At 43.7% G+C, this 27,385-nt stretch overlaps 1 protein-coding gene across 3 annotated transcripts in view; it reads left to right on the top strand.

Annotated features, from left to right (window-relative positions):
* The window catches only part of znf704 (zinc finger protein 704), a 253,873-nt gene that overhangs the window by 144,594 nt on the left and 81,894 nt on the right, over positions 1-27,385 (top strand). For all 3 annotated transcript variants that reach the window (XM_068032099.1, XM_068032098.1, XM_068032100.1), the window contains exons 3-4: positions 6,495-6,604; positions 25,461-25,690. In XM_068032099.1, the coding sequence (XP_067888200.1) occupies positions 6,495-6,604; positions 25,461-25,690 (340 nt within the window). The remainder of the gene's footprint in view (positions 1-6,494; positions 6,605-25,460; positions 25,691-27,385) is intronic.

Here is a 27,385-nt window from a genome sequence, read left to right as displayed (position 1 = left end):
GCTTTCTGTAGTATTGAGTTCTTGGTGTCAGACATAAGCTTTCCTTTTCTGCCTTATCTTACCCTGTAAGCTCCTTGATATCCATGGGGCTCTAGATTTGGCTGTCTCACCCTTTTTCTTTGTGGGAACATGTTTACTCTGAACCCCTTTAATCTCACCTTTGAATGCTTCCCACTTTTTTAGAATTAGAACATTACAGCGCAGTACAGGCCCTTCGGCCCTCGATGTTGCGCCGACCTGTAGCCGTTTCCAGTCCACTTTTGCTAAATCACTCCTCAGTTTAGTAAAATTGGCTTTGCTCCAATTGAGAGCTCTAACTCTGTCCTTTTCCATAATTATGTTAAAACTGACTGAATTATGATCACTACCACCATAATGCTCTCCCACTGCCACTCCTTCCACCTGCCCATCTTCATTTCCTAAAGCTAAGTCTAAAACGGCACCCTTTCTTGTTGGACTTGCTGCATACTGGCCAAAAATGTTCTCCTGAATGCACCTCAGGAATTCTGCTCGCTCAATTCTTTTCACACTGAAACTATCCCAGTTAATATTGGGGTAGTTAAAATACCCTACCAATACTGCCCTATTGTTCTTGCACTTCTCAGAGATTTGCCTACATATCTGCTCTTCTATCTCCCTCTGACTGTTTCAGGGTCTATATGACACTCCTAGCAGTGTGATTGCCCTTTTTTTGTTCCTTCGCTCAATCCATATGGCCTCATTTGATGAACCTTTCAACATATCATCCCTCCTCACAGCTATGATTGTTTCTTTGACAAAAATTGCCACTCCTCCTCCTTTCTTATCCCCTTCCCTATCACATCTGAAAACCCTGTAACCAGGAACGTTGAGCTGCCATTCCTGTCTCTCCTTCAGCCATGTTTCTGTAATAGCTATGATATCATACTGCCACGTGTCTACCTGTGCCCTCAGCTCATCTGCTTTCTTTGTCTCAAGGATTTATATAATGAGAATAGGGTAAAAAGGTTGGGCTTGTTTTCTTTGGAAAAGAGGTTACTCAAAGGTAACCTCATTATGTTTTCAGATTTTGAAGAGAGTTTATAGATTTCAGACATGTTATTCATCATAGTAAGGATTCAAACACCAGGGGGCATAATTTTTTAAATTAGAAACTAGGGAATAATAAGGGAAGTCAGTGGAACCTTGACACCCAAAGGGAAGGATATTGAAATAGAAGGCATCAGTGGATTCAAGAAATAATTTGATGTGTCTCTGGAGAAAGTAGGGATTGAGAAATATTGTGAGAAGACAGGTAGTAGGAGTCAGTATTTGGAAAAGGGACAAATATATACGAATCAACGAATCAGGAGCAGGAGTAGGACACTCGGCCCCTCGAACCTGTTCTGCCATTCAACAAGATCATGGCTGATTTGATTGTAACCTTTCACCCTCTTGCTTATCAAGAATCTATCTACCTCTGTCTTAAAAATATTCAAAGACTCTGCTTCCACCGCCTTTTGAGGAAGAGAGTACCAAAGACTCACAACCCTCTGAGAGAAAATATTTCTCATGTCTGTCGAAAATGGGTGACCCCTTATTTTTAAACAGTGACCCCTAGTTCTAGAGTCTTCCACAAGAGGGAACATCCTTTCTATATCCACCCTGTTAAGACCGCTCAGGATCTTATATGTTTCAATCAAATCGCCTCTTACTCTTCAGAGGATACAAGCCTAGTCTGTCCAACCTTTTCTCATAAGACAACCCACCCATTCCAGGAATTAGTTTAGTAAACCTTCTCTGAGCTGCTTCCAACGCATTCACATCCTTACTTAAATGAGACCAATACCGTACGCAGTACTCCAGATGTGGTCTCACCAATGCTTTGTATAACTGTAGCATAACCTCCCATCTTTTGTATTCAATTCCCCCCACAATAAACAATAACATTCTATTAGCTTTTCTAATTACTTGCTGTACCTGCATTCTAACCTTTTGCAATTCATACACTTGAACACCCAGATCCCTCTGCATCTCAGAGCTCGGCAATCTCTCATCATTTAGATACTAAGCTTCTTTTTTATTCTTCCTGCCAAAGTGGACAATTTCACGTTTTCCCACATTATACTCCATTTGCCAGATCTTTTCCCACTCACATAACATATCAAAATCCCTTTTTGGCTTCTTTATGTCCTCTTCACAACTTACTTTCCTACCTATCTTTGTGTTATCAGCAAATTTAGCAACCATACCTTCGATCCCTTCATCTAAGTCATTGAGCTGTAAAAAGATGAGGCCCCAGCATTGATCCCCGTGGCACGTTACTCGTTACATCTTGCCAACCAGAAAACGATCCATTTATGCCTACTCTGTTTCCATTTTTTTAAGAGATACAGCACTGAAATAGGCCCTTCGGCCCACCAAGTCTGTGCTGACCAACAACCACCCATTTATACTATTCTTATATTAATCCCATATTCCCTACCACATCCCCACCATTCTCCTACCACCTACGTACACTAGGGGCAATTTACGATGGCCAATTTACCTATCAACCTGCAAGTCTTTAGCTGTGGGAGGAAACCAGAGCACCCAGTGGAAACCCACGCAGTCACAGGGAGAACTTGCAAACTCCACACAGGTAGTACCCAGAACTGAACCTGGGTTGCTGGAGCTGTGAGGCTGCGGTGCTAACCATTGCGCCACTGTGCGAGCCAATTTTCTATCCATCCCAGTATTTTACTCCCCACACCATTAGCTTTTATTTGCTGCAATAACCTTTGATGTGGTACCTTATGTGGTGCCTTCTGGAAATCAAAGTACAGTACATCCACCACTTCCCCTTTATCCACAGCACATGATACTTCTTCAAAGAACTCCAGTAAATTGGTTAAACATGATTTCCCTTTCACAAAACCATGTTGACTCTGCCTGATTACCTTGAATTTTTTTAAGTGCCCTGCTATATAATGTCTTCAATAATAGCTTCTAACATTTTCCCTGTGACGGATGTTAAGCTAACTGGCCTGTAGTTTCCTGCTTTCTGTCTTCCTCTCTTCTTGAATAAAGGAGTTACATTCGCTATTTTCCGTAAGCATGACCCTGAGCTTCCGGTTGCTGGCCATTTCAACACCAAACCCCCCCCCACCCTGCCACCCCCCCTGCTCTCATGCCCACATCTCTGTCCTGGGATTGCTGCAGTGTTCCAGCGAACATCAACGCAAGCTTGAGGAACAGCATCTCATTTACCGATTAGGCACACTACAGCCTGCCGGACTGAACATTGAGTTCAACAATTTCAGAGCATGACGGGGCCCCCCCTTTTTATGTTTAGTTATTTTTTATTTGGTTATTTTATTGTAGCTTTTTTTAGTTTGTTTAGTTTGTTTCTACTGTGCCTATCCACTATTTCTGTTTTTTTTAATGTTTGTGCTTTGGAGTGCTTTATGCTTTACAGTCTAGTCACACCCTCTCTGTACTAACACTTCGTCTTTCAGCACACCATTAACATACTGTTTGCCTTTGTTCCATGATCTTCTGGTCAGTTATTCTCTGTGACCTTGTCCTATCAACACCTCTTTTGTTATCTCTTGCCCCACCCCCCGCTTTACTTGCTTAAAACCTTTTACATTTCTAATATCTGCCAGTTCTGATGAAAGGTCACTGACCTGAAACGTTAACTCTGCTTCTCTCTCCACAGATGCTGCCAGACCTGCTCATTTTGGTAACTCTTTTTAAAATATCTTTAGAAACTCTTTATATTTCTAGCTAGCTTTCTCTCATACTCTAATTTTTCCCTCTTTATTAATCTTTTAGTCATTCTTTACTGCTTTTTATATTCTGTCCAATCTTCTGACCTGCCTCCCATCTTTTTGCAATTATATGCTTTTTCTTTTAAGTTTGATACTATCTTTAACTTTTTTAGTTAACCACAGATGGTGGGTAGTCCCCTTAAAATTTATCTTTCTTGTTGGAATTTAAATCTTTGGGCCCTAATGGACTTTCCCTTTTCCCAAAAAATCTTAAGGAATGAATGTTCATTATCTTTATGTATTAGAATATGGCCATAGATGGATGAATTTATAAATTCCTGGGTTCCGTGCGTTATTCAGTCATTATTCTATAGCTGTGTATTGGTAACGACGACTGTGTTTTGGAAATGCCGCACTATTGGAGTTCAGTTGTATACCACTACATTCATGTACCATGTGCCTGGAGTTTCCGCAGGAGTTCTTCAACTGCTGTAACTTCAATTGAAGTTCAGTGGTTACTGGGGAAACAGCATTAATAGTGAAAAACAGCTGGTAACATTGTTTCCCCAAGCCTTCTACCCTAACTTAGGTATCTACTGGGAGGGCAGATGGATAGAATATGGGAAACAATGGGGATCAGAATTTTTTTGTCCATTCATTTAAAAATTTTGAGTTAGCACATGCACCAATTTCTAACATGTCCCATTTCGGGTGGCGCAGTGGTTAGCACCGCAGCCTCACAGCTCCAGCGACCCGGGTTCAATTCTGGGTACTGCCTGTGTGGAGTTTGCAAGTTCTCCCTGTGTCTGCGTGGGTTTTCTCCGGGTGCTCCGGTTTCCTCCCACAGCCAAAAGACTTGCAGGTTGATAGGTAAATTGGCCATTATAAAATGCTCCTAGTATAGGTAGGTGGTAGGGAAATATAGGGACAGGTGGGGATGTGGTAGGAATATGGCATTAGTGTAGGATTAGTATAAATGGGTGGTTGATGGTCGGCACAGACTCGGTGGGCCGAAGGGCCTGTTTCAGTGCTGTATCTCTAAATAAAAAAATAAATAAAAAACTATGACCGGAGGTCAGGAGAACCTAGCAGAAATTTGGGCCAGTGGAGTCGCAGCAGTTGTGTTCAGGTCTGCAATTCATCCTGCAATGATTTATATGAACGGCATATTCAGTGGGGAGCAGAAGGAGCAGACAGTAAGAGGTCCTGCACAAGAAAGGGAGGAAAAGTGGAAGATGCATGATTTCAGGGATACACATGCTGGCTGGAGAGAACATGGTGTTGATAATGGCCTCCTTAGTATCGGAGTGATGTGTAGCATGGGCAAACCTAATATAATGGAACCTAAGTACATTGTTCAGTGAAAAACTATTGAAATTGGTTGTCTTGAGCAATCACAGTGCTTCAGTAGAAGCATAGAGATCCATTCAAGTGTGAGTGCCAAAATACAGGGACTGTAGAACAGTCACTGAAATTGTTCCTGGAATTTATTCAATGACAAATATTAGAGTAAACTCCCATCTTCAGCCCTTCCAGTGTACAACTTTGTGAAATGGGACATGTTAGAAATTGGTGCATGTGCAAACTCAAAATTTTTAAATGAATGGACAAAAAAATTCTGATCCCCATTGTTTCCCATATTCTATCTATCTGCCCTCCCAGTAGATACCTAAGATCCTTTCCACAAAAGTTATTCCAAAAGCATCAAGCCTCAGCTTCTGTGAGGGTGAATTTTCACAAGGTGGGGGGAGTGGGGGTTTGGTTTCTGCCATTTGTCTGCCAGATAATAGTGTAAACTCCTGTGATCATTCAGGCCCAGTACGCCTTCATCAGGATCCAGCTCCTAAAGCCATATAGAGATCACAACTGGGCATTAGCATTAATACACTTTTCCCATCTCATGATACATTGGCCCAAATCTTGCTGGAGCGAGATATCTCACGGTATGTGCTGTTAGTTATACTTTCTCCTGCACCCTTCAGCTTGTATAGAATTTACCCAGTAACTTGCTGGAAGTGCAAAGGCAATAGGGTATACGCACCCTTCGTGAATGTCAGAAGTATATCTCCTTAACCGGTGAGGTTTAATGACCGAGAAGGAAAAAGCTATGATGGGGGAGGGTGTATTTGAGTCTATTCAGTTACAGAAAGAGAGAGAAAGAAAGATTGGAATAAGAATGAAAGAAAAGGGACAGAATAGAAAAGTTTTTTAAAAATGTAAAAAATTTGACGTTTTTACAATCTCTAACAACTATTTCCTACATGCAGGAATGCAACTCAACAGTTTAAATTGTTCCTTTTCTGGGCCAGAGAGATTGATTGGCATTACATTAACAATTATCACATCATTAACAGGGTACTTAATGCTATTAATTATGAGCCCTGAGTTCCTGTGGTGAGTTTAATAGGCACTTAATGTGTAAATCCAGCAACAACTTAAAGTGCGAGACGCCCTCTACACGAGGGAAACAGCGGAGTGGCATTGGTTGACCAGCAAGATCATGACATATCTCTTCATCTCCTGAACTTGCTGGCTGATATTAATAACGGTGTACATCGTTAACATGCTGTTATTTTTCAGGAAGATTTGGCCCATTATATAAAACATTTTTGTATTGCACGTCAATGATTTTATTGAATTTACTGACAATATTTCCACAACTGCTATAGCATTTAAAAAAAAATAAATCCTTTGCTACACTGCACTTCATGGACCCTCAGACATACAGCTCTTTGTACAAGTTAGGAGTAATTGCTAATTCTATTTCTTTATTTGTTGATACAGGAAGTTCTCTGAGGAAGGGGAGATGGACAAAGTAACAGCAGCTATGGTTCTGACTAGCCTGTCCACCAGTCCACTGGTCCGCAGCCCTCCCTCTGCAGTCCGTGTAGCAGGTACGTTATTAAGTTAGGTGATAATTTTAATTCATTTGCCAAAGGACCACTTCAGAAAAATCAAATCCAATTTGTGACTTCTAACTTCATTTCTAAAGTAACAGTTTTTACAATGCATATGAAATTTAAAGAGATTTGGGGGTGAATTTTGCACGCCACTGCTTACTGTGTAGTGCCTCACTTGATGGAACTAAATATCAAAGAATTGGGCCTAGATGTCAATGCCTTGCAATGCCCTCAATTTTCCAGTGATTAAAATTAATGAACAGGAAATCTGGTGCACTGACTACCGTGCCTGAGTGTCTGAATATTTGTTCCTTTCATCAAGTGGGACTTTTAGAGGGCGTTATATTGAATGTGCAGTGTTTAAAGGATTGAGTTCCCATTCATAGGGCTGCATTTTACCATCTCGGCGGCGAGCTTCAAAGATGGTGGGGGGCACGCCCGGGATTTGCACTGTGGAAAATAATTTTTAAAATCTTTCATGCCCCTCTCTCATCCCCAATAGCATTACATATCATTCCTGCCCTTTCCCCCACAAAATACTTACCTTATGTACCAGGCCTTCCCCCCCACAAAGTTCAGAAACGTTTACCTTTACTCCTTCCCATCACCCCCTCGACCAATCAGGTAAGTTTGACTCCGTTTTTCTCCCCCCTCTCCATCCCACACTGAAATACTGACCTCCTCCCCCTCCCCACCAGTGTCCCACATCGGATCTCCAGTCGGAGATCGGAAGGTGCGGCAGTGCCAGCCACCGACCGTAATATCGGAGCGGGATGGCTGGTGGGATGAGGTAAGTAATTTATTCATTCATCTACATCTTTTAACATATTTAAATAGATGTCCCGTCGCCGAGCAGCAGGGCCTTGCTGCCGCCATTAATATGGGGCGGGGCCTTCCTGGCATGGAGGCCCGTGGCAGGCCTCTCCCGGAGGCATTTTCCGGGCCTCTCGCCATAACCCCCGACATTCGGGACCGGTAAAATTCAGCACATAGAATTGTTTTATATCAGAGGAAGTAACCAGTTGGGCCATCCTGTGTGTACTTGCTCTCTGAAAGAGTTATCTACTTCATCCCATTTCCCTCTGCGTTCCTATTTTTATGTCCTTGGGATGTGACTGATGCAATTATTGCTCATTCTTTGGTGCTCTGAGGCAGTGGTGGTGAGTCTTCCTTTGGAACTGTGTGGAAGTGGCGAGCTGAAAGAAGACAGAGGGTGGTGGTTGATGGCAAATGTTCATCCTGGAGTTTAGTTACTAATGGTGTACCGCAAGGTTCTGTTTTGGGGCCACTGCTGTTTGTCATTTTTATAAATGACCTGGATGAGGGTGTAGAAGGGTGGGTTAGTAAATTTGCGGATGACACGAAGGTCGGTGGAGTTGTGGATAGTGTCGAAGGGTGTTGTAGGGTACAGAGGGACATAGATAGGCTGCAGAGCTGGGCTGAGAGATGGCAAATGGAGTTTAATGCGGAGAAGTGTGAGGTGATTCACTTTGGAAGGAGTAACAGGAATGCAGAGTACTGGGCTAATGGGATGATTCTTGGTAGTGTAGATGAGCAGAGAGATCTTGGTGTCCAGGTACATAAATCCCTGAAAGTTGCTACCCAGGTTAATAGGGCTGTTAAGAAGGCATATGGTGTGTTAGCTTTTATTAGTAGGGGGATCGAGTTTCGGAGCCACGAGGTCATGATGCAGCTGTACAAAACTCTGGTGAGGCCGCACCTTGAGTATTGCGTGCAGTTCTGGTCACCGCATTATAGGAAGGATGTGGAAGCTTTGGAAAGGGTGCAGAGGAGATTTACTAGGATGTTGCCTGGTATGGAGGGAAGGTCTTACGAGGAAAGGCTGAGGGACTTGGGGTTGTTTTCGTTAGAGAGAAGGAGGAGGAGAGGTGACTTAATAGAGACATACAAGATAATCAGAGGGTTAGATAAGGTGGATAGTGAGAGTCTTTTTCCTCGGATGATGATGGCAAACACGAGGGGACATAGCTTTAAGTTGAGGGGTGAAAGATATAGGACAGATGTCAGAGGTAGTTTCTTTACGCAGAGAGTAGTAGGGGCGTGGAACGCCCTGCCTGCAACAGTAGTAGACTCGCCAACTTTAAGGGCATTTAAGTGGTCATTGGATAGACATATGGATGAAAATGGAATAGTGTAGGTCAGATGGTCGGCGCAACATCGAGGGCCGAAGGGCCTGTACTGCGCTGTAATGTTCTAATTCTAATTCTAATTCATGATGCTGATGGTGCTCTCACACCTTCATTGGGTTGGCATGTTGATGAGTTTGACCCATATACAATGAAGGGGTGGTTTGTATCAATGCCAGTCTAGAGGGGAATTTGCAGGTTTTGGTGTTCCCAAAACACTGCTGCTCTTGTTCTTTTCAAGGTAGAGTTTGAGGAGCTGGGAGGTCCTATCAGTGTAAGCTTGATGAGTTACTGAAGTGTATCATGTCAATTGGTCACACTGCAGCCATAATGCACTGAAAGCAGAGCAGATCGATATTGAGTTTGTGTCAGGAGAACCTATGAAGCTGACAACTTGGTCCTGTTGTGGCTTCACCCATCCAGGCAACTGGTGAATATTCCATCCCACTCCTGTCATGTGCCTTGTAGATGGTGAAGAGGTATTGAAGGATTAGCAAGAAAGCCACTTATTGCCTCTGCCCTGTCCTTGTAGCCACAGTGCTGATATAGCTGGTCAATGGTGACTCATCCAAGAGAATGAAGGTAGGAGCCATTGAAGATCAAGGGAGATGGTGGGACCTTTTCATGTTGCTGCTGGTCATTGCTTGATACTTCTGCTGCTCAATCATTACGTATCATTTGTCAGTCCGAGCCCGGTTGCTGTCCAGGTACTGTTGTAGACTGGTGTGGGCTGCTGCATTATTGGAGGCATTGTGAATGGAGCTGTAAATTGTTCAGTGAAAATACTGAATTGTATAGAGGAAGAAATGAAGGTGGAGGAGGAACAAAAGGAGGTCAGACTTACATGTCAGCACTGGTGGAAGTTGAGATCCTCTTCCTGATATCCGATGCTCCTTCCAGGATCTGACCAAGGAGATTTGCTTGAGAAGGCTGCGCTTTACAAGAGAGGCCCTAGGCAGACAACACTCAATGTGCTGCCAGCTTCTGCAGTGGCAGTCCACCATGTCAGCTCTCTGTCACCCAAGTGCCTGGGTAGTTAAAGAGAAAGACTTGCATTTATCTAAGTCTTTCACAACCTCAGGATGTTCCAAAGTGCTTTACAGCCCTTTAACAGCTTTGCCAAAAGTGGTCATTGCTGAGTCATAGATGGCGTCTCTGATGTGGGCCCACTTGGTCTCTGCATCCCCTGCAGGAGTGTTTTGAAGGGCTTTTTCAAGTGAATTAAGAAACTTTTGTGACAGCTGTGGGTAAGAAATTCTGTTAGTGTTGATGCACGAGCGGCCATTCTGCTTGGAGTGATGTAGCTTCTTTGGTTTATGTCTAACTTTGCTGCACACCAGGGAGTGGTCAGTGTCACAGTCTGCACTGTGGAAAGTCATTTGATTTGAACGCTGTTTAAAGAGACTCGCCTTGTGATGATGAGGTCCAGCTGGTACCAGCAACGTGATCTTGGGTGTCTCTATGAAACCTGGTGACAGGGTTTAGTGTGAAAGAACGAGTTGGTGATGCAGAGGTTGTGATAGGTACACAACTCCAGCAGTCTTTGTCCATTCTCATTCATCCCTTCCAATGCCTTAGCACCCAAGGCAGGAGGTCCATGAGTCATGGTCGGCCCCAACCCTGGCGTTAAAGACCCCAGCAGGAACAAATGTTTGGTGTTAGGAATGCTACTAATGATATTATGGAGTTCCTTGTAGAACTGATCTTTAACCTCAGGTGGGGAGCAGAGTGTTGGAGCATAGATGCTGAGTAGGTGTACTGGACCAGAGGCGGTGAGCAGTCAGATGCCAGAGCTAGCAGACAGCTATAAAGGCGGGGCTAAAGAGAGGCAAGTTGAAGAGACATAGCAGTTGGCAGGAAAAGAGACAGAAGCACAAGGGGAGAGCCAACTGTGTAACAGCCCCGACAACCAATTTTATCTGCAGCGCCTGTGGAAGAGTCTGTCACTCTAGAATTGGCCTTTATAACCACTCCAGGTGTTGCTCCACAAACCACTGACCACCTCTAGGCGCTTACCCATTGTCTCTCGAGACAAGGAGGCCAAAGAGAAGTAGCTTTGAATTGTAGTCACTGTAGTAATGTAGGAAACCTCATTCGCACATAGCAAGATTTTATAAATAGCAATGAGATAGAGTCATAGAGTTATACAGCACAGGAACAGGCCCTTTGGCCCATTGTGTCTGTGCCGACCATCCAGCACCTAACTATTCTAGTCCCATTTTCCAGCACTTGCCCGTAGCCTTGTATGTTATGGCATTTCAAGTGCTCATCTAAATACTTCTTAAATGTTGTGAGGGTTCCTGCCTCTACCACCTCTTCAGGCAGTGCATTCCAGATTCAAACCACCCTCTGAGTGAAAAAATGTTTCCTCAAATCCCCTATAAACCTCCTGCCCCTTACCTTAAATCTGTGCCCCCTGGTTATTGACCCATCCGCTAAGGGAAAAAGTTTCTTCCTATCTAACCTATCAATGCCCCTCATAATTTTGTATACCTCAATCATATTTCCCCCTCAGCCTTCTTTGCTCTAAGGAAAACAACCCTAGCCTTTTCAGTCTCTCCTCATAGCTGAAATGCTCCAGCCCAGGCAACATCCTGATGAATCTCCTCTGCACCCTCTCCAGAGCAATCACATCCTTCCTATAGTGTGGTGCCCAGAACTGTACACATTACTCCAGCTGTGGCCTAACTAGCGTTTTATACAGCTCCTTCAGAACCTCCCTGCTCTGATATTCTATGCCTGGGCTAATAAAGGCAAATTTCCCATATGCCTTCCTAATCACCTTATCTACCTGTGCTGCTGCCTTTAGTGATCTATGGACAAGTACACCAAGGTCCCTCTGACCCTCTGTACTTCCTAGGGTCCTACTATGCATTGTATATTCCCTTGCCTTGTTAGTCCTCCCAAAATGCATCACCTCACACTTCTCAGGATTAAATTCCATTTGCCACTGCTCCACCCATTTTACCAGCCCATCTATATCGTTCTGTAATCTAAGGCTTTCCTCCTCACTATTTCTGACACCACCAATTTTCATCTTATCTGCGAACTTACCGATCATACCTCCTATATTCACATCTAAATCATTAATGTACACTACAAACAGCAAGGGTCCCAGCACCAATCCCTGCGGTACACCACTGGACACAGGCTTCCACTTGCAAAAACAACCCTCGACCATCACCCTCTGCCTCCTACCACTAAGCCAATTTTTAATCCAATTTGCCAAATTGCCGTGAATCCCATGGGCTCTTACCTTCTTAACCAATCTCCCATGCGGGACCTTACCAAAAAACTTACTGAAGTCAATGTAGACTACATCAACTGCTTTGCCCTCATCTACACATTTAGTCACCGCCTCGAAAAATTCAATCAAGTTAGTTAGACACGATCTCCCCCGACAAAGCCATGCTGACTATCCCTGATTAATCCGCCTCTTCAATTGGAGATTAATCCTGTCCCTCAGAATTTTTTCCAATATTTTCCCAACCACTGATGTTAGACTCACTGGCCGGTAATTGCCTGGTTTATCCCTGCTACCCTTCTTGAATAATGGTACCACATTCACTGTCCTCCAGTCCTCTGGCACCTCTCCTGTGGCCAGAGAGGATTTGAAAATTTGTGTCAGAGCCCCTGCTATCTCCTCCCTTGCCTCACATAACAGCCTGGGATACATCTCATCTGGGCCTGAGGATTTAATGAGATAATGTGAAGTTGGATAAAGAAATCCATGAGTATGATTTCAATGGATTTTGAAAAGCATTTGATAAAGTACTGATTAAAAGACTCAGGGAAAAGATAATAGCATGTAGAATTAAGGTGAATGTGACCACATGGGTAGAGTGATGATTGGAGACAGCAAAGGGTAGTGGTAGAAGGAAACTTCTCAAATTGACAAGTTGTAATCAAGAGGTTGAAGAGCCTGTGACAATTAAATAAAATGTTTTCAGCTTGTTGCAATAGTACATTCCACTTAAGTACTTAACACACTTCACTGCTTAAGTGTTTGTAATTATGATATTCTTGTGTTAATTGCTCTGCGAACAGAATCCACTGAAAGGCAACATGCCTGCTACAGAAGTGTCATATAATACTAAATATTCAGGAGGGAGTAATGTATGTATTCTTGATATTGTTACGATTTTTCAAGCTAGGCATTTGCTTGTTTCAAGCCTCACTGACCCAATAACATCACGAAGTTCCATCTGTGTGTTGGGGGAGACACAGGGATGGTGTCTGATTTTTCACACACTCCCTCAGTAGAGTCCCAGGGACAGGCATCATCTCTTATACATCATTCTCCATCTTAAATAAGATATTCCTACATTCTGTTAATGGGCTATTTTAACACACAGAGACTGACTGTAATTTTATGTCTGTGTCTACCTTTCTACCATTATTTCTGATCTCTGGATTACTAAACTTTCCAGTTGTGTTTGTGGACAGAAACATTTTCACATACAATTTGGAAACTCCCTTGCCCTGGAAACAATCTCGTGCAAATTAAAAAATTATACTTTCTTAGTTGGCTACTGGCAGCTTTGTTGGAACATGAACACACTAGTTAATATATTGCAGTAGTGGCAGAACTATTTTAGGCTAGATTTGTAGATTATTGATAGGATGAATACTACAGTTTTAAATAATAATTAATCTTTGAATTTGTTAAACATTTATATATGGCGAGAGAGAGAGAGAAACAACACTGACATAAAACTTTAGATCTTCAGATATGGTGCAGTCAGTTGTGACAATACAATAATTTACACATACTTGAATCAGTAAAATTGACCGGCAACCTGTTGTAAATAATAGCGTGACATTCTTACTTTTTTTCCATATTGCATTTGATTTACTTCTAAATGTTTGCATAACTGAGAGCAACTTAGCTTTGCAAATGTCAGCACGCCCAGGCTGCCATGGTTTTTTGCCATTCACTGGGCAGTAATCTGGCAGAGTGAACTGCCCGTCCATTATAGAACCTGTCGATTTTCATTCCATTGAAATCAGCAGTCAGTTGAGAAATATATCAGAATAATTCTGTAAAGATTATACTATAATGTAGATTTCAGTTTTTGTGTATTCAATTATAAAGTCATTTCTTCTAATATATTAAATACAGTGACACAGTAAAGAATCTAACATTAATATATTCTTCTAGATGGGTTACATATGTTATAGTTGGAAAAGCTATTAATGTATATGCTTATTTTTTTGCAGATGTTTTAAAATACTTCCAGAGCATAACAAACCACCTTTGCGACGTAAAGTGAAATTTTGTGGAAGAGAGAAATCATATTACAAGAAATTATGTAACATTTTAGCTAAAAAGGGATTAAACATTTGATGATAATGGGTACTGTACAAGGTTTTTAGGTTTGTCAATGGTTATTCTAACGCTGAATTTCCCCTCCCCAGTCCCAAATTTGAGAATCACAGTCTGAAAATTGAATGTTTTTGCCCTCTACTGATTAGGCTTGGATAGTGCTGTAGTGTTGAGAAATAATGTTAACTCGTCTGTCTTGAGACAGCTAGGAAGATAAAATAATGAAAATCAGTCTCAAATGACTTTTAAAATGGCACTGTAGGTTTTCAGCCGTGAAATCTAATTCCACCAAAAATACAACATCCTGTTTTCAAGCCAAGCCATATTCTGTCAGGAGTAACTGAATTTTTAACAGTGTGCTAAGTCATAATTGCTGCTGAATAACCTCTCTGGGCCTGAAAAACTAATTTTAGAAGTGTGGTGTGTCATTTCCTCAATACTATTTAAAATTTCGTGATTTTTAAAATAACAAAAGGTAGTATTTGTTTTATTTTTTAAAGTTTGTGTATGATATTTTATCTTCGTCCCAATCTTTATTTTGCTTTCTGCAAAATGATTAAAAAATCCGTGCTTTTTACTTCCTGGTTTGCTGTCTGTGAGAATTCTTCAGTGTGATTGGTTGACCAGTCTGCTTGACGACTTCACTGTTGCTGGATGCCATAGAGTCTCTATAGATGGCACCAGATTTAAAATGATGTTGGATTAGAAGAAATTGATGCTGTAAACCTGTTACATCCTCGTTGCCAGCTTTTTTTTTAGGTCAACGGCGAGTGCTGCCCCTTCGCTACTGACCACAAATCCCAGCCAATATCTTTAATGCTCGATTCATTGAACTGCTGATTAGGTCAGTCTCAGGATGTAGCAAAGAAAGAAAGAGCTTGCATTGATATAGTGCCTTTCACAGCTTCTGGACATCCCAAAGTTCTGCACAGCCAATGAAGTACTTTTGAAATGCAGTTACTGTTGTAATGCAGGGAATCATGTCATCCAATTTGCACACAACAAGATCCCACAGACAGCACTATGATACTAATCAGATTATCTGTTTCTTTATGCTGGCTAAGGGATAAATATTGACCAGGACACCAAGGAAAATTCCCCTGCTCTCCTTCAAAATAGTGGCACAGGATCTTTCACATCCACCTGAGAGGGCAGACAGGCCTCAGTTTACCATCTCAACCAAATGATGGTACTTCCATCATGGCAACTCTCTCAGTACTGCACTGGAGTGTCAGCCTTGATTTTATGTTCAGGTCTCTGGTGTGGGACTTGAACCCACAACCATCTGAGTAACAGGCAAGTGTGCTACCACTGAACCACGATTTGCAAGGGTAATTCTGTAACTATCTTCAATTTGAATTCATCAGGCTGCTGACTAGGCCACTCTCAGGGGTGACCATGTCTTTAAATCTATATAGAATGTATATTTTTTAATTTCCTGCAAAATTAAGGGAAGTTTTCTACTTATCAATGTTATTACTTTTAAATGTGCTGAATCAGCATCAAGCATCTCCAGGCCACCCCAAAAATGTGTTTTAGTTTAGAGATACAGCACTGAAACAGGCCCTTCGGCTCACCGAGTCTGTGCCGACCATCAACCACCCATATTTATACTAATCCTACACTAATTCCAGAGCTGGCGGGCAGCCATAAAGACAGGGCTAAATTGTGGCAAGTCGAAGAGACTTAGTAGTTGGCAGGAAAAAAGACAGAGGCGCAAGGGGAGAGCCAACTGTGCAACAGCCCCGACAAACAAATTTCTCTGCAGCACCTGTGGAAGAGCCTGTCACTCCAGAATTGGCCTTTATAGCCACTCCAGGCGCTGCTTCACAAACCACTGACCACCTCCAGGCGCGTATCCATTGTCTCTCGAGATAAGGAGGCCCAAAAGAAAGAACACTAATTCCATATTCCTACCACATCCCCACCTGTCCCTATATTTCCCTACCACCTACCGATACTAGGGGCAATTTATAATGGCCAATTTACCTATCAACCTGCAAGTCTTTGGCATGTGGGAGGAAACCGGAGCACCCAGAGGAAACCCACGCCGACACAGGGAGAACTTGCAAACTCCACACAGGCAGTACCCAGAATTGAACCCGGGTCGCTGGAGCTGTGAGGCTGCGGTGCTAACCACTGCACCACTGTGCCACTCTGTGCTTTCACTCTCAAACCTGATATGTGTGAGATTACCTATTAAGTGCCAAATTAAAGACTTTTTGTGCTGCAGGCCCATTGTGACCACATTGCCAGTGGCTGTGAAGGTGACCGTGGCAATGAAGGTGACTGTGGCGATTAACTTTATACATCTGACTTGTTCTAGCTGGAGCTAGAGATATTTGCAACATGCAGTTTGCTGTCCAATGTTATGTAAGGGAGGCTAAGAGGTGATTTGATCAAGGTATTCAAAATCATGAGAGGTCTGGACAGAGTAGATAGAGAGAAACTGTTCCCACTCGTGAAAGGATCAAGAACGAGAGGTCACAGATTTAAAATATTTGATAAGAGAAGCAAAAGTGACATGAGGAAAAACTTTTTCACGCAGCGAGTGGTTAAGGTCTGGAATGCGCTGCCTGAGAATGTGGTGGAGGCCGGTTCAATTGAAGCATTCAAAAAGGAATTAGACAGTTATATGAAAAGCAAGAATGTGCAAGGTTATGGGGAAAGGCGGGTGAATGGAACTGAGGTAATTTTCTTTCAGAGAGCCAGTGCAGATACGATGGGCCGAATGGCCTCCTTCTGCACTGTAACGATTCTGTGATTCTGATTCTGTCACTGAGGCTTTCTGTCAAAGAGAATTGAATACATTTCATTCATTATTCCTGGAGAGAAGCAGGTGGAGTGAGCACGTGGCTTTGCTAGGATTGCACGCTTCCTCATGGTGCAAGGTGCTGTATATTGCATGCACATTGAATTACGGGCCCTATACTGGGACTGAAAGGGATTCCACACACTCAATGTTCAGCTGGCGTGTGACCACACGCAGTGAATCATATAGGTCAGTACCCAGTATCATGACAGCAGTCATTATGCCTTCATTCTGCGGCTGTTCACTGTCACAGCTGCATTTGAGCCACCACAGCAAACCAAAAGGTGACTACTGGGCACCAAGGGCTGACCACATTGCTGATGACTCCTGTGTGCAACCCATGCACATGTGGCAGCTTGTATACAATGAAATCCATGCTGCCACATGAAATAGAGCAAACCATTGACATACTGAAGCAACGTTTCCATTACCTGAACCGAACTGGAAGAGCCCTTCAGAGCTTGCAGAGCAAGTGTCAAGATTCATAGCGATCTCCTGCATGCTGCATAAGCTTGCCATCATGAGTAGACAGTCCTTACCACCAACTATACAGCGAGCAGCTGAGGAACTGGAGCATATAGAGGAGGAGAAAGAACAGGCCATCTAGATAGCCCCTTTCTCACCAGGCTGTCAGTAAAGAACTCATCCAAGTGAGATATCAGTAACTGCAACAGTCCCACACCATACTGTCCTCTGTCACTGACCATTACATCATCCAATTGGCCACAATACAATAATGAAAGTCACCAGAAAATAAACATTCCAAACCAAAAGTTATAAATGAAATTGCATTATGTTGCATGTAAAGGAAAGAAAGACTTGCATTTATAAAGCGCCCTTCATGACCACCAGATTTTACAGTGCTTTGCAGTGAAGAGTGTTCACTGTTGTAATGCGTGAAACACAGCAGCTAATTTTCACACATCAACATCCCACAGACAGCAATGTGATGATGACCAGATAATCCGTTTTTATGATGTTGATTGAGGAACAAATATTGGTCAGAATACCAGGGATAACTTCCCCACTCTTCTTCAAAATGGTGCCATGGGATCTTTTACACAAACCTGAGAGAGCAGACAGAGCCTCAGTTTAACAGCTCGTCTGAAAGACAGCAGCACTCAAGTATCAGCCTTGATCTTTGTGCTCAAGTCCTAGAGAGGGACTTGAAACCACAGCCTTCTGACTTGGAGGTAAGAATGCTGTCAACTGAGCCACAACGGATGCATAAGGCAGTGGTCATCCTTGCATTCCCTCCTGTCTTCTGTGTGTCTCTGTTTGTCCTAGTGCTCCTATACAATGTTACCCCTGTGGCTGTAGCATGGCTGGTGGAGAAAACTTCAGATGGCCTTGGAAGATGACTTCGAGTAGCTCTGAGCCTAGAAGGCCCGGCTGTGGACTGCATCCGCTTGGCATGAATGGTAGCAGTCTGGGCTGGTTGGCTGTCAGGCAATAAAAAGGGCAATGGCAGTGTGGCAGCTTGGAAGGACAAATGTTGTCTTCCTGAGAGAGGACAGCAGGTACATGCTCCATGGAGCTTCTATCACTTCACTGGGCGGCATCTCAACAAATGTAGTAATCTGGTGGAGGGCAGATTGCTGGACTGCTTTGAGAGCCCGACAGCCCTTTTGCACATTGTAATCCACCATCCTGATAGCAGCAATCTGAGCTTGCATGGTATTGAGACTGCTTTCTTTTTCTAATTCATTTTGTTACTTTAAACAGTCGAGTACAGGCATCAGTTGAAACAATTGTCAAGCTAGACCCCCACCTGCCAAGACTGAGACACATTAATTTTGTCATGAACATTGATTCTAAACTGTTACTGGAGTGAAGAAGGCTTGTTAAACAGATCAGCTGTGGCTGGAAAAGACATTTGCATATTAACAGACAGTGTTTGGAAGGACAAAGCAGCCATTCCCTGACATTCAACTCACAATAGACTTTTGATCATTAGACGTTGAAGATGGGGGAGCTCGCATTTCAGGTTGACTGCTAAGATGGCCGAATGCACAAATGGACATGGTCAAACCAGTTAGTCACATGACTAACCTGCTGGGCGACTTGAGTTTTTTGAATTTGTACAAACAGTTTGGGCAGAAAGTCTGTTTGCTCCTGGACTGAGAAGATCTCTCCTGTCTGCTCCCATCTCTTTCTCACAAGCCTCTGAATCCACTGAAGACACATGAACCCCAAGAGAGAAAAGTCTCCTACAGCGAACAAGGTTTAAGAAGAATATTGGGCCCCAATGAAAGGCAAGATCTACAATCATGGACTTTATAGTGAGCTCGAAGAACCGGAACAACTCCTCAGATATTGGTTCAGATTTTTCCACTTTATTTTTCTTCTGCTCTTTTCTGTCTCTGTTTGCATGTGTGTATCGCGTATGCATGCTAACGTGGGTGCATCGTGTATCCTTAGGCGTTAACCGAATTAGAATTTAAGTTTAATAAATTTCAACTTTTCTTCTTTAAACCTAAGAAAGCCTGTTTGTGCTGGTTTCTTTGCCTTATAATTGGAAAGCGGTGAACAAGGATTCACCAAGGGGGAGCTAAAAGCATGGTGTGTTAAAATTAAACCCTGTTACAGTAAAACCAGATGAAGGCTGAAAGGGAACCCTAGACCTCTTTCCCACCTGGTTGTAACACAATACTGAATCAGGTCTTGATTGATGAGACACCACACTACACTATCCAATATGTGCTCTCAGGCACTTCATACCACACGGTTCCAGCATGAGTGCAAGGGTCTTTAATGAGCTTATATTACACAATCTGACATGAGTATTCAGGCACATCACACTACGCAATCTAGCATGAGTACAGCATACCGTGGTTCATTCACAACTCTTACATAATTCTACCTTTGATCTCTACATTTCATGCATGCTACAAGTAAATCACTGTACATCAAAGGTACATAACGTGACAACAGAATGACAACAAGATGCACTTAACCCCTCTCAATCTCTCCTAGTCATTCTGTTATGGTTATTTAGCCCAGTCAAGCTTCTCCAATCGTTTTATTACAGTGAACATCCGAGACCATCAAAGACATGGATGAATGACTTATACACATTCCATCCATTTCTCATCCTTGCATCAGGTCCACTCTCATAGTGCATCTCATGTTCAGCAGAAAGCTGTTTTAACTCATTGTGTACTGATCTCAAAAACAGCCCATATCAAGATATGCAAGCAATGTGAACCCTCTTTCCCACACATGGCAGCAACCTGACCTTGCACAATAACAGACCTTAGATGGTTGCTGCTTGTGGCGCAGTGGAAGTTGTGACATCGGCTATCAGAGGTAGCACCATGGTTGGGTGCACAAATGTGTCCATGGAGTTGGCCACCACTTCCATGTTGGAAAGGATGTGCTGCAGGTTTTACACAAAGCCCTGTGCCAGGTTTGTGCTAGACTCCTCCATGCTCCTTATCATTGACCACAGGCTTTCTGGCAGGCTTCCCAATGCACCAAGCATTTTGTGTGCATACCATCAGTCTTCTTTTGTAGGCTGCCCCATCGAAGTGCTCATCTGAATCCTCTGCAGCAAAACTTGTGTGCAACCTCACCTGCTGGCAAGCTGGCACTCATGCTATCTTTGTCTCCTGCCCTGGCTGCAGCACACTTGTGCCCAGTGACTCACCATGTGCAGATCCCACTTCTATGCCATCCTCTAAATTACATGCAGTGTCAGTATCTGAACTGGTGGCTGCGAGTGTGTAATCGACTGATGGTGCATCTTAACCATCATTGTCTTGCTGTTCTTCCACAGCCTGGGCAGGTTGTACCTCTTGAGTATCTGAAAGGACAAAGGCACAAGGGTAAGGTTGTAGTGTGGAGAGGGGAAAATAAGAGGCTGCATGCCTACACTATCTGCAGCTTGTAAATCAGAAGAGAGTGTGGGATAAAGGGGAGGAGGATTGTGAGAAGGGAGATTAGGTATGAGGTCATCTTTGACGATTTCAGCCCCACTGCTGGCCACAAACTCAACAATGGCCATCCCAATGATGACCAACAGTACCTCCTCCATGGGGATTAGGACAGCAGCCATGTCTGTGCCCCTCTGGTTAGCTCCTGTTTCCTCTGGTTGTGTGCCATTTTGTTCTATAAGAGAGAAAAGTGTGTCAGTGAGTGTAGTGCAATCTTTATGGGTGATGTAGAGTCATAGAATGGTTACAGTACAGAAGGAGGCCATTCGGCCCATCATGTCCATGCCTGCTCTCTGCAAGAGCAACTCAGCCTTTTCCCTGTAGCCCTGCAAATTTTTCTCTTCAGATAATTATCCAATTTCCTTTTGAAGGTCACAATTGAATCTGTCTCCACCGCACTTCAGGCAGTTCATTCTAGATCTTAACCACTCGCTGGATAAAAATGTTTCTCCTCTTGTCACCTCTGGTTCTTCTGTGAATCACCTTAAATCGGTGCCCTCTCGTTCTCAACCCTTCCACATTTGGGAACGGTTTCTCCCGAGCTACTCTGTCCAGATCCCTCATGATTTTTAACACATCTATCAAATCTCCTCTCAACCTCTAAGGAGAACAGCCCCAGCTTCACAATCTGTTCAAGTAACTGAAGTTTCTCATCCCCGGAACCATTTTCATTAATTTTTTCTGCACCCTCTCTAATGTCTTCATATCCTTCCCAAAGTTTGGTGCCAATAATTGGACACATATCCTCCACTCTACCAATACCATCAGACCAACCCTGGTTCAATAAAAAGTGCAGGAGGGCATGCCAGGAGCAGCACCTGGCATACCTGACATCAGGTGTCAGCCTGATGAAGCAACAACACAGGACTACTTGCATATCAAACAGCGAAAGCAGCATGCGATAGACAGGGCTAAGCAATCCCACAACCAATGGATCAGATCTAAGCTCTGCAGTCCTGCCACATTCAGTAGTGAATGATGATGGACAATCAAGCTACTAACAGGAGGAAGTGGCTCCACAAATATTCCATCTTCAAAGATGGGGGAGCCCAGCAAATCAGTGCAAAAGACAAGGCTGAAGCGCTTGCAACAATCATCAGCCAGAAGTGCCAAGTGGATGATCCATTTCAGCCTCCTCCTAAGATCCGCAGCATCACAGATGCCAGTCTTCAGCCAATTCGATTCACTCCATGTGATATCAAGAAACGGCTGAAGGCACTGGATACTGCAAAGGCTATGGGCCCTGACAACATTCCGGGAACAGTACTGAAGACTTGTGCTCCAGAACTTGCTGCGCCCCTAGCCAAGCTATTCTAGTACAACTACAACACTGGCATCTACCCAGCAATATGGAAAATTGCCCAGGCATGTCCTGTACACAAAAAGCAGGACAGGTCCAACCCAGCCAATTACCGCCCCATCAGTCTACTCTTTATCATCAGCAAAGTGATTGAAGGTGTTGTCGACAGTGCTATCAAGCGGCACTTGCTTAGCAATAACCTGCTCACTGGCGCTCAGTTTGGGTTCTGCCAGGGCCTCTCAGCTCCTGACCTTATTACAGCCTTGGTCCAAATATGGACAAAAGAGGTGGACTCCAGAGGTGAGGTGAGAGTGACTGCCCTTGACATCATGGCAGCATTTGACCGAGTGTGGCATCAAGAAGACCTAGCAAAACTGGAGTCGATGAGAATCGCAGAGAAAATTTCCTGCACCTAGTGCAAAGGAAGATGGTTGAGATTGTTGGAGGTTAATCATCTCAATCCTAGGACATCACTGCAGGAATTCCTTCGGGTGGTGTCCTAGGCCCAACCATCTTCAGCTGCTTCATCAATGACCTTCCCTGCAACATCAGGTTATAAGTGGGGATGTTTGCTGATGATCACTGATGTTCAGTGCCATTCATATCCCCTCAGATAATGAAGCAGTTCGTGCCCGCATGAAGCAAGACCTGGACAACATCCAGGATCGGACTGATAAGTGGCAAGTAATATTCACACCACACAAGTACCAGGCAATGACCATCCCAAACAAGGGAGAATCTAACCATCTCCCCTTGATGTTCAATTGCATTACCATTGCTGAATCCCCATCATCAACATCTTGGGGGTTACCATTGACCAGAAACTGAACTGGAGCAACCACATAAATACCTTGGCTACAAGAGCAGGTCAGAGACCTGGAATTCTGTCGTGAGTAACTCAACTCCTGACTCCCGAAAGCCTGTCAACCATCTACGAGGCACAAGTCAAGATGAAATACTCTCCACAAGAAGCTCGACACCATCCAGGACAAAGCAGCCCACTTGATTGGCACCCCATCCACCACCTTCATCATTCACTCCCTTCACCGCTAACGCACAGGGGCAGCAATGTGTACCATCTATAAGATGCATTTCAGCAACTCACCAAGGCTCCTTCAACAGCACCTTCCAAACCTGTGACCTCTACCACCTAGAAGGACAAGGGCAGCAGATGCATTGAAACGCCACCACTTGCAAGTTCCCCTCCAAACCACACACCATCCTGACTCTGAACTATATCGTTGTTCCTTCACTGTCACTGGGTCAAAATCCTGGAACTCCCTTTCTAACAGCACTGTGGGTGTACCTACACCACAAGGACTGCAGCAGTTCAAGAAGGCAGCTCACCACCACCTTCTCAAGGGCAATTAGAGATGGGCAATAAATGCTGGCCTAGCCAGCGATGCCCACAACCCATGAACAACTAAATTTTAAAAAAGCTGAGGCTGAACCAGTGTTTTATAAAGGTTCACCATAATTTCCTTCCTTTTGTACTCTATGTCTCTATTTATAAAGCCCAGGATCCCCCCTTTAGAATTGTATTCTTTATTTTATATTGCCTCTCCTCATTCTTCCTACCAAAATGTATTACTTCACAATTTTCTGCATTAAATTACATCTGCCATATGTCCACCCATTCCACCAGCCTGTCTATGTCCTCTTGAAGTCTACCACTATCCTCCTCACAGTTTACAATACTTTCAAGTTTTGTGTCGTCTTCAAATTTGGAAATTGTGCCCTGCACACCCAAGTCTGGTTCACTAATATAAATCAAGAAAAGCAATGTCCTCATACCAACCCCTGGGAAACCCCACTGTATACTTTACTCCAGTCCGAAAAACAAATGATCACCACCGTCACTCAGCCAACTTCGTATCCTTGTTGCCACTGTCCCTTTTATTCCAGGGACTTCATCTTTTCAAGCCTGTTATGTGGCACTTTGTCAAACGCCTTTTAGAAGTCCATGTACACCACATCAACCGCATTACCCTCATCAACAATCTCTGTTACCTCATCAAAAAATGCAGTCAAATTAGTTAAACATGATTTACCCTTAACAATGCATGCTGCATCAGGTATGAGTCTTAATTAATAGGGGTAGGTGAGTGATGGGTGTGTGGTGAATTGAACAATATTTGAGGGTGGTGGTTCAGTTAGTAGGATGTAGCATTTGAAGATGCATTCACTGAGCTTGACCACTTGTGTGAGGTCATTGAACCTCTTGCGGCACTGCATCCAGGTCTGCTGCACTTGATTCTTGGCATTGACCTTCATGGCTATCTGCTCCCATTACCTTTTGAGCATGTGTCTGAAGGGCCACTTGGTCCCCTGCTTATACAGGATATCTCTCCTCCTTTGCATCTCCTCCAACAAGGCCTTCAGTGCAGCATCTTGAAACCTTGCAGTCCACTCTCTCCCATGTTGTAGTCATTCTTCAGTATTTCCCAGGTCAGAGTCACTTCCTGAATGACTGCCAGCACCTGCTCCAGCCACAATGCACCTCCCCTTTAAGAGGTGCAAGCTAACATTAAGCAGCACAGGCTAGTTTTAAGTGGCGCTGGCCACTCACAATATTGGACTATTGATGATGTGTCCAGGCAGTCGACAATGCGGTTAGTGCTGGCTGGACTCTGAAGTCATTGAAATGAGTAGGCAGCACGAAGTTGGCGTGTTGCCTGCATCGTGATCAACAGGCATGGGTTAATTGTGCATCATGATCCCCGTGCCCACTTTTGGGCCTATCAATTTAGCCACTGGGAAATCAAAATCAAGTGCAGCATTCATGTCAAGCAGTGTTAGAAGATAGGAGACAATTGGAACCAAGCAGGGGAGCAAGCATACGGAAGAAGGTGAAGGAGGGATAGGGAGATGTGGATGGAGAAAGGGAGACCAGAGAGGAGAATAAGAGGGGACAATGGCAGTGGGTGCAAAAAGAGGTGGGTAGCATTGGGTCTGGGCTCATTTTCTTCACAGTGGGTAGGGGGTATAATGGGCACGGGCACGGACACGATGGGCTGAATGGCCTCATCCTGTGCTGTAATTTTTCTGTGGTTTTCAATGGTTCTTTCACAGTGGGCAAGAAGCAGAAGGCGAGGAGCAGGGATAGAGGACCAGAGTGGGAGATAGATGAGAAAGAGGACAGGAAAATGGAGAGTGGGTGGGGGAGAAGTTGAAAACCAGGCATGTCTAGAACAGTCAGCCTATCGGCTCCATCACTTTACCTCCCAGGTGAAACAAATATCACAAGATTACTGGAATGTATGCAATGTCCTGTATGTTATAAATGATGCTTCTGTTGAATGAGAATTTCTGTTCAATTTTGTGTAACAGATCAGAACGGTTCTTGGAAGGAAGGAGCTAACATGTCATCGAGCTACAGCAGCAGTGGCAACTGGAGCTGGGGTGCCCCAAGTGATCAGTCAAATCCATCTACCCCATCGCCACCCTTATTGGCCGACAGCTTCAAACCTTTCCGTGCAGCTATTCAGCCAGATGACAGCATTGACGAGGCAGAGTCCAGTAACCTGTTGTTTGATGAGCCCATACCGAGGAAAAGAAAGGTATGTTTAAGTTACCTCAGATGTAGTTCCCAGTTCTTCCTCTCACTCATCTTCCTCTGTCTTGCAAACTACCACCTAATCTCCAACCTTTTCTTTCCAAAATATTTGAACAGGTTGCTCCCGAATCTGTGTCCATCTCTCCCACAACATGTTGTTTGAATCTCTCCCCAGTCAGATCTCCCTCCCATGTTACTGAGATTATCCTGACATTCTGTGTGACTGTAACTGTGGTGCATTATCAGACTCGCCTTCCTCAACCTCTGCAGTCTTGACACAACCATACTGTTACCCTCCAGAGCCTCTCTTCCATTGTCCAACTCAGCAGGACTGCCTGCATTTGGTTCCTCTCCAGCCGTAGCCGGGTATCTATACAATGGCTTATTTTCCTATTCGAACACCACCACTTTGAGGGCCTCCAAAGATCTATCCTTGGCTTCCTCCTCTTCATCATCTACAATCAGGTAGCATGGGGTGGGGGGCAAGTGGCAGTGGAATTCAATCCCAGTAAATGTGGGTGGTACAATTTAGCAAAAAGAATGTGACTGGAAAAGCTGAGTGATGTGGAAACAAAGAGGGATTTGGCGGTTTAGCTTTATAAGATGTTAAAAGCAGCACCTCAAGTGGATAAGTCAATAAAACAGCTAATGGAATACTCAGTTTTGTCACAAGAGTAAAGGTGAATCTAAATAAAACCTTAGTAAGATCAAGTTGGAATACAATTTGCAGTTTTGTGTTCCACACTACGGGAAGGTTGTTGGGACGATAGAGAGGATTACAGCACATATTCACGAGGATGCTGCCTGGTATGTGCGAATAGAAATACAGAAAGAGAATAGAAAAATTTGGGGGCTGTTTTCATTGGAACAGAGGTGATTAAAAGGGGATTTTATAGAGATGATTAAAATTATTAAAGGATGGGACAAATTAGATAGAAACATTGTTTCCAGTGATTGGGAGGTCTAGACTGAGGAGACATAGATGTAAAATTAAATGTAAGAGATTTAAGACAGAGGACAGGAGCACCTTCTTAACAGAGTGGCTCGTGAGGCATTGGCAGACACTACCAGAGGTACTGATAGAACACCAACATGGGCTATGAAAGCCCTATTTCTGGGATGTAATGTCTATGTGTTTCTTGTTAACACTATCCAGGAACATGGGGTCGACTTCCATATGTACACTGTTGGTACCCAATTGTACGTCTCCATCACCTCTTGGCCTGTCCACTGTTCTGTCAGAATGCTTGTTTGACAATTGATCTTGGGTCAGCCCACGTTTCTCCAGCTAAGTATTAGGAAATAGATAATGAAGTCAGTGTGACTAAGGGGAAGAGCAGGCAGGGAGCAGATGATGAATATAAAGGGACTGGTGGTCTGAGGTGCATTTGTTTTAATGCAAGAAGTGTAGTAGGTAAGGCAGATGAACTTAGGGCTTGGATTAGTACCTGGGAGTATGATGTTATTGCTATTACTGAGACTTGGTTGAGGGAAGGGCATGATTGGCAACTAAATATCCCAGGATATCGATGCTTCAGGCGGGATAGAGAGGGAGGTAAAAGGGGTGGAGGAGTTGCATTACTGGTCAAAGAGGATATCACAGCTGTGCTGAAGGAGGGCACTATGGAGGACTCGAGCAGTGAGGCAATATGGACAGAACTCAGAAATAGGAAGGGTGCGGTAACAATGTTGGGGCTGT

This window comes from Heterodontus francisci, chromosome 5, assembly GCF_036365525.1.
Source record: "Heterodontus francisci isolate sHetFra1 chromosome 5, sHetFra1.hap1, whole genome shotgun sequence".
Classification (NCBI taxonomy): domain Eukaryota; kingdom Metazoa; phylum Chordata; class Chondrichthyes; order Heterodontiformes; family Heterodontidae; genus Heterodontus; species Heterodontus francisci.
This window is presented reverse-complemented; position numbering and strand designations above follow the sequence as displayed.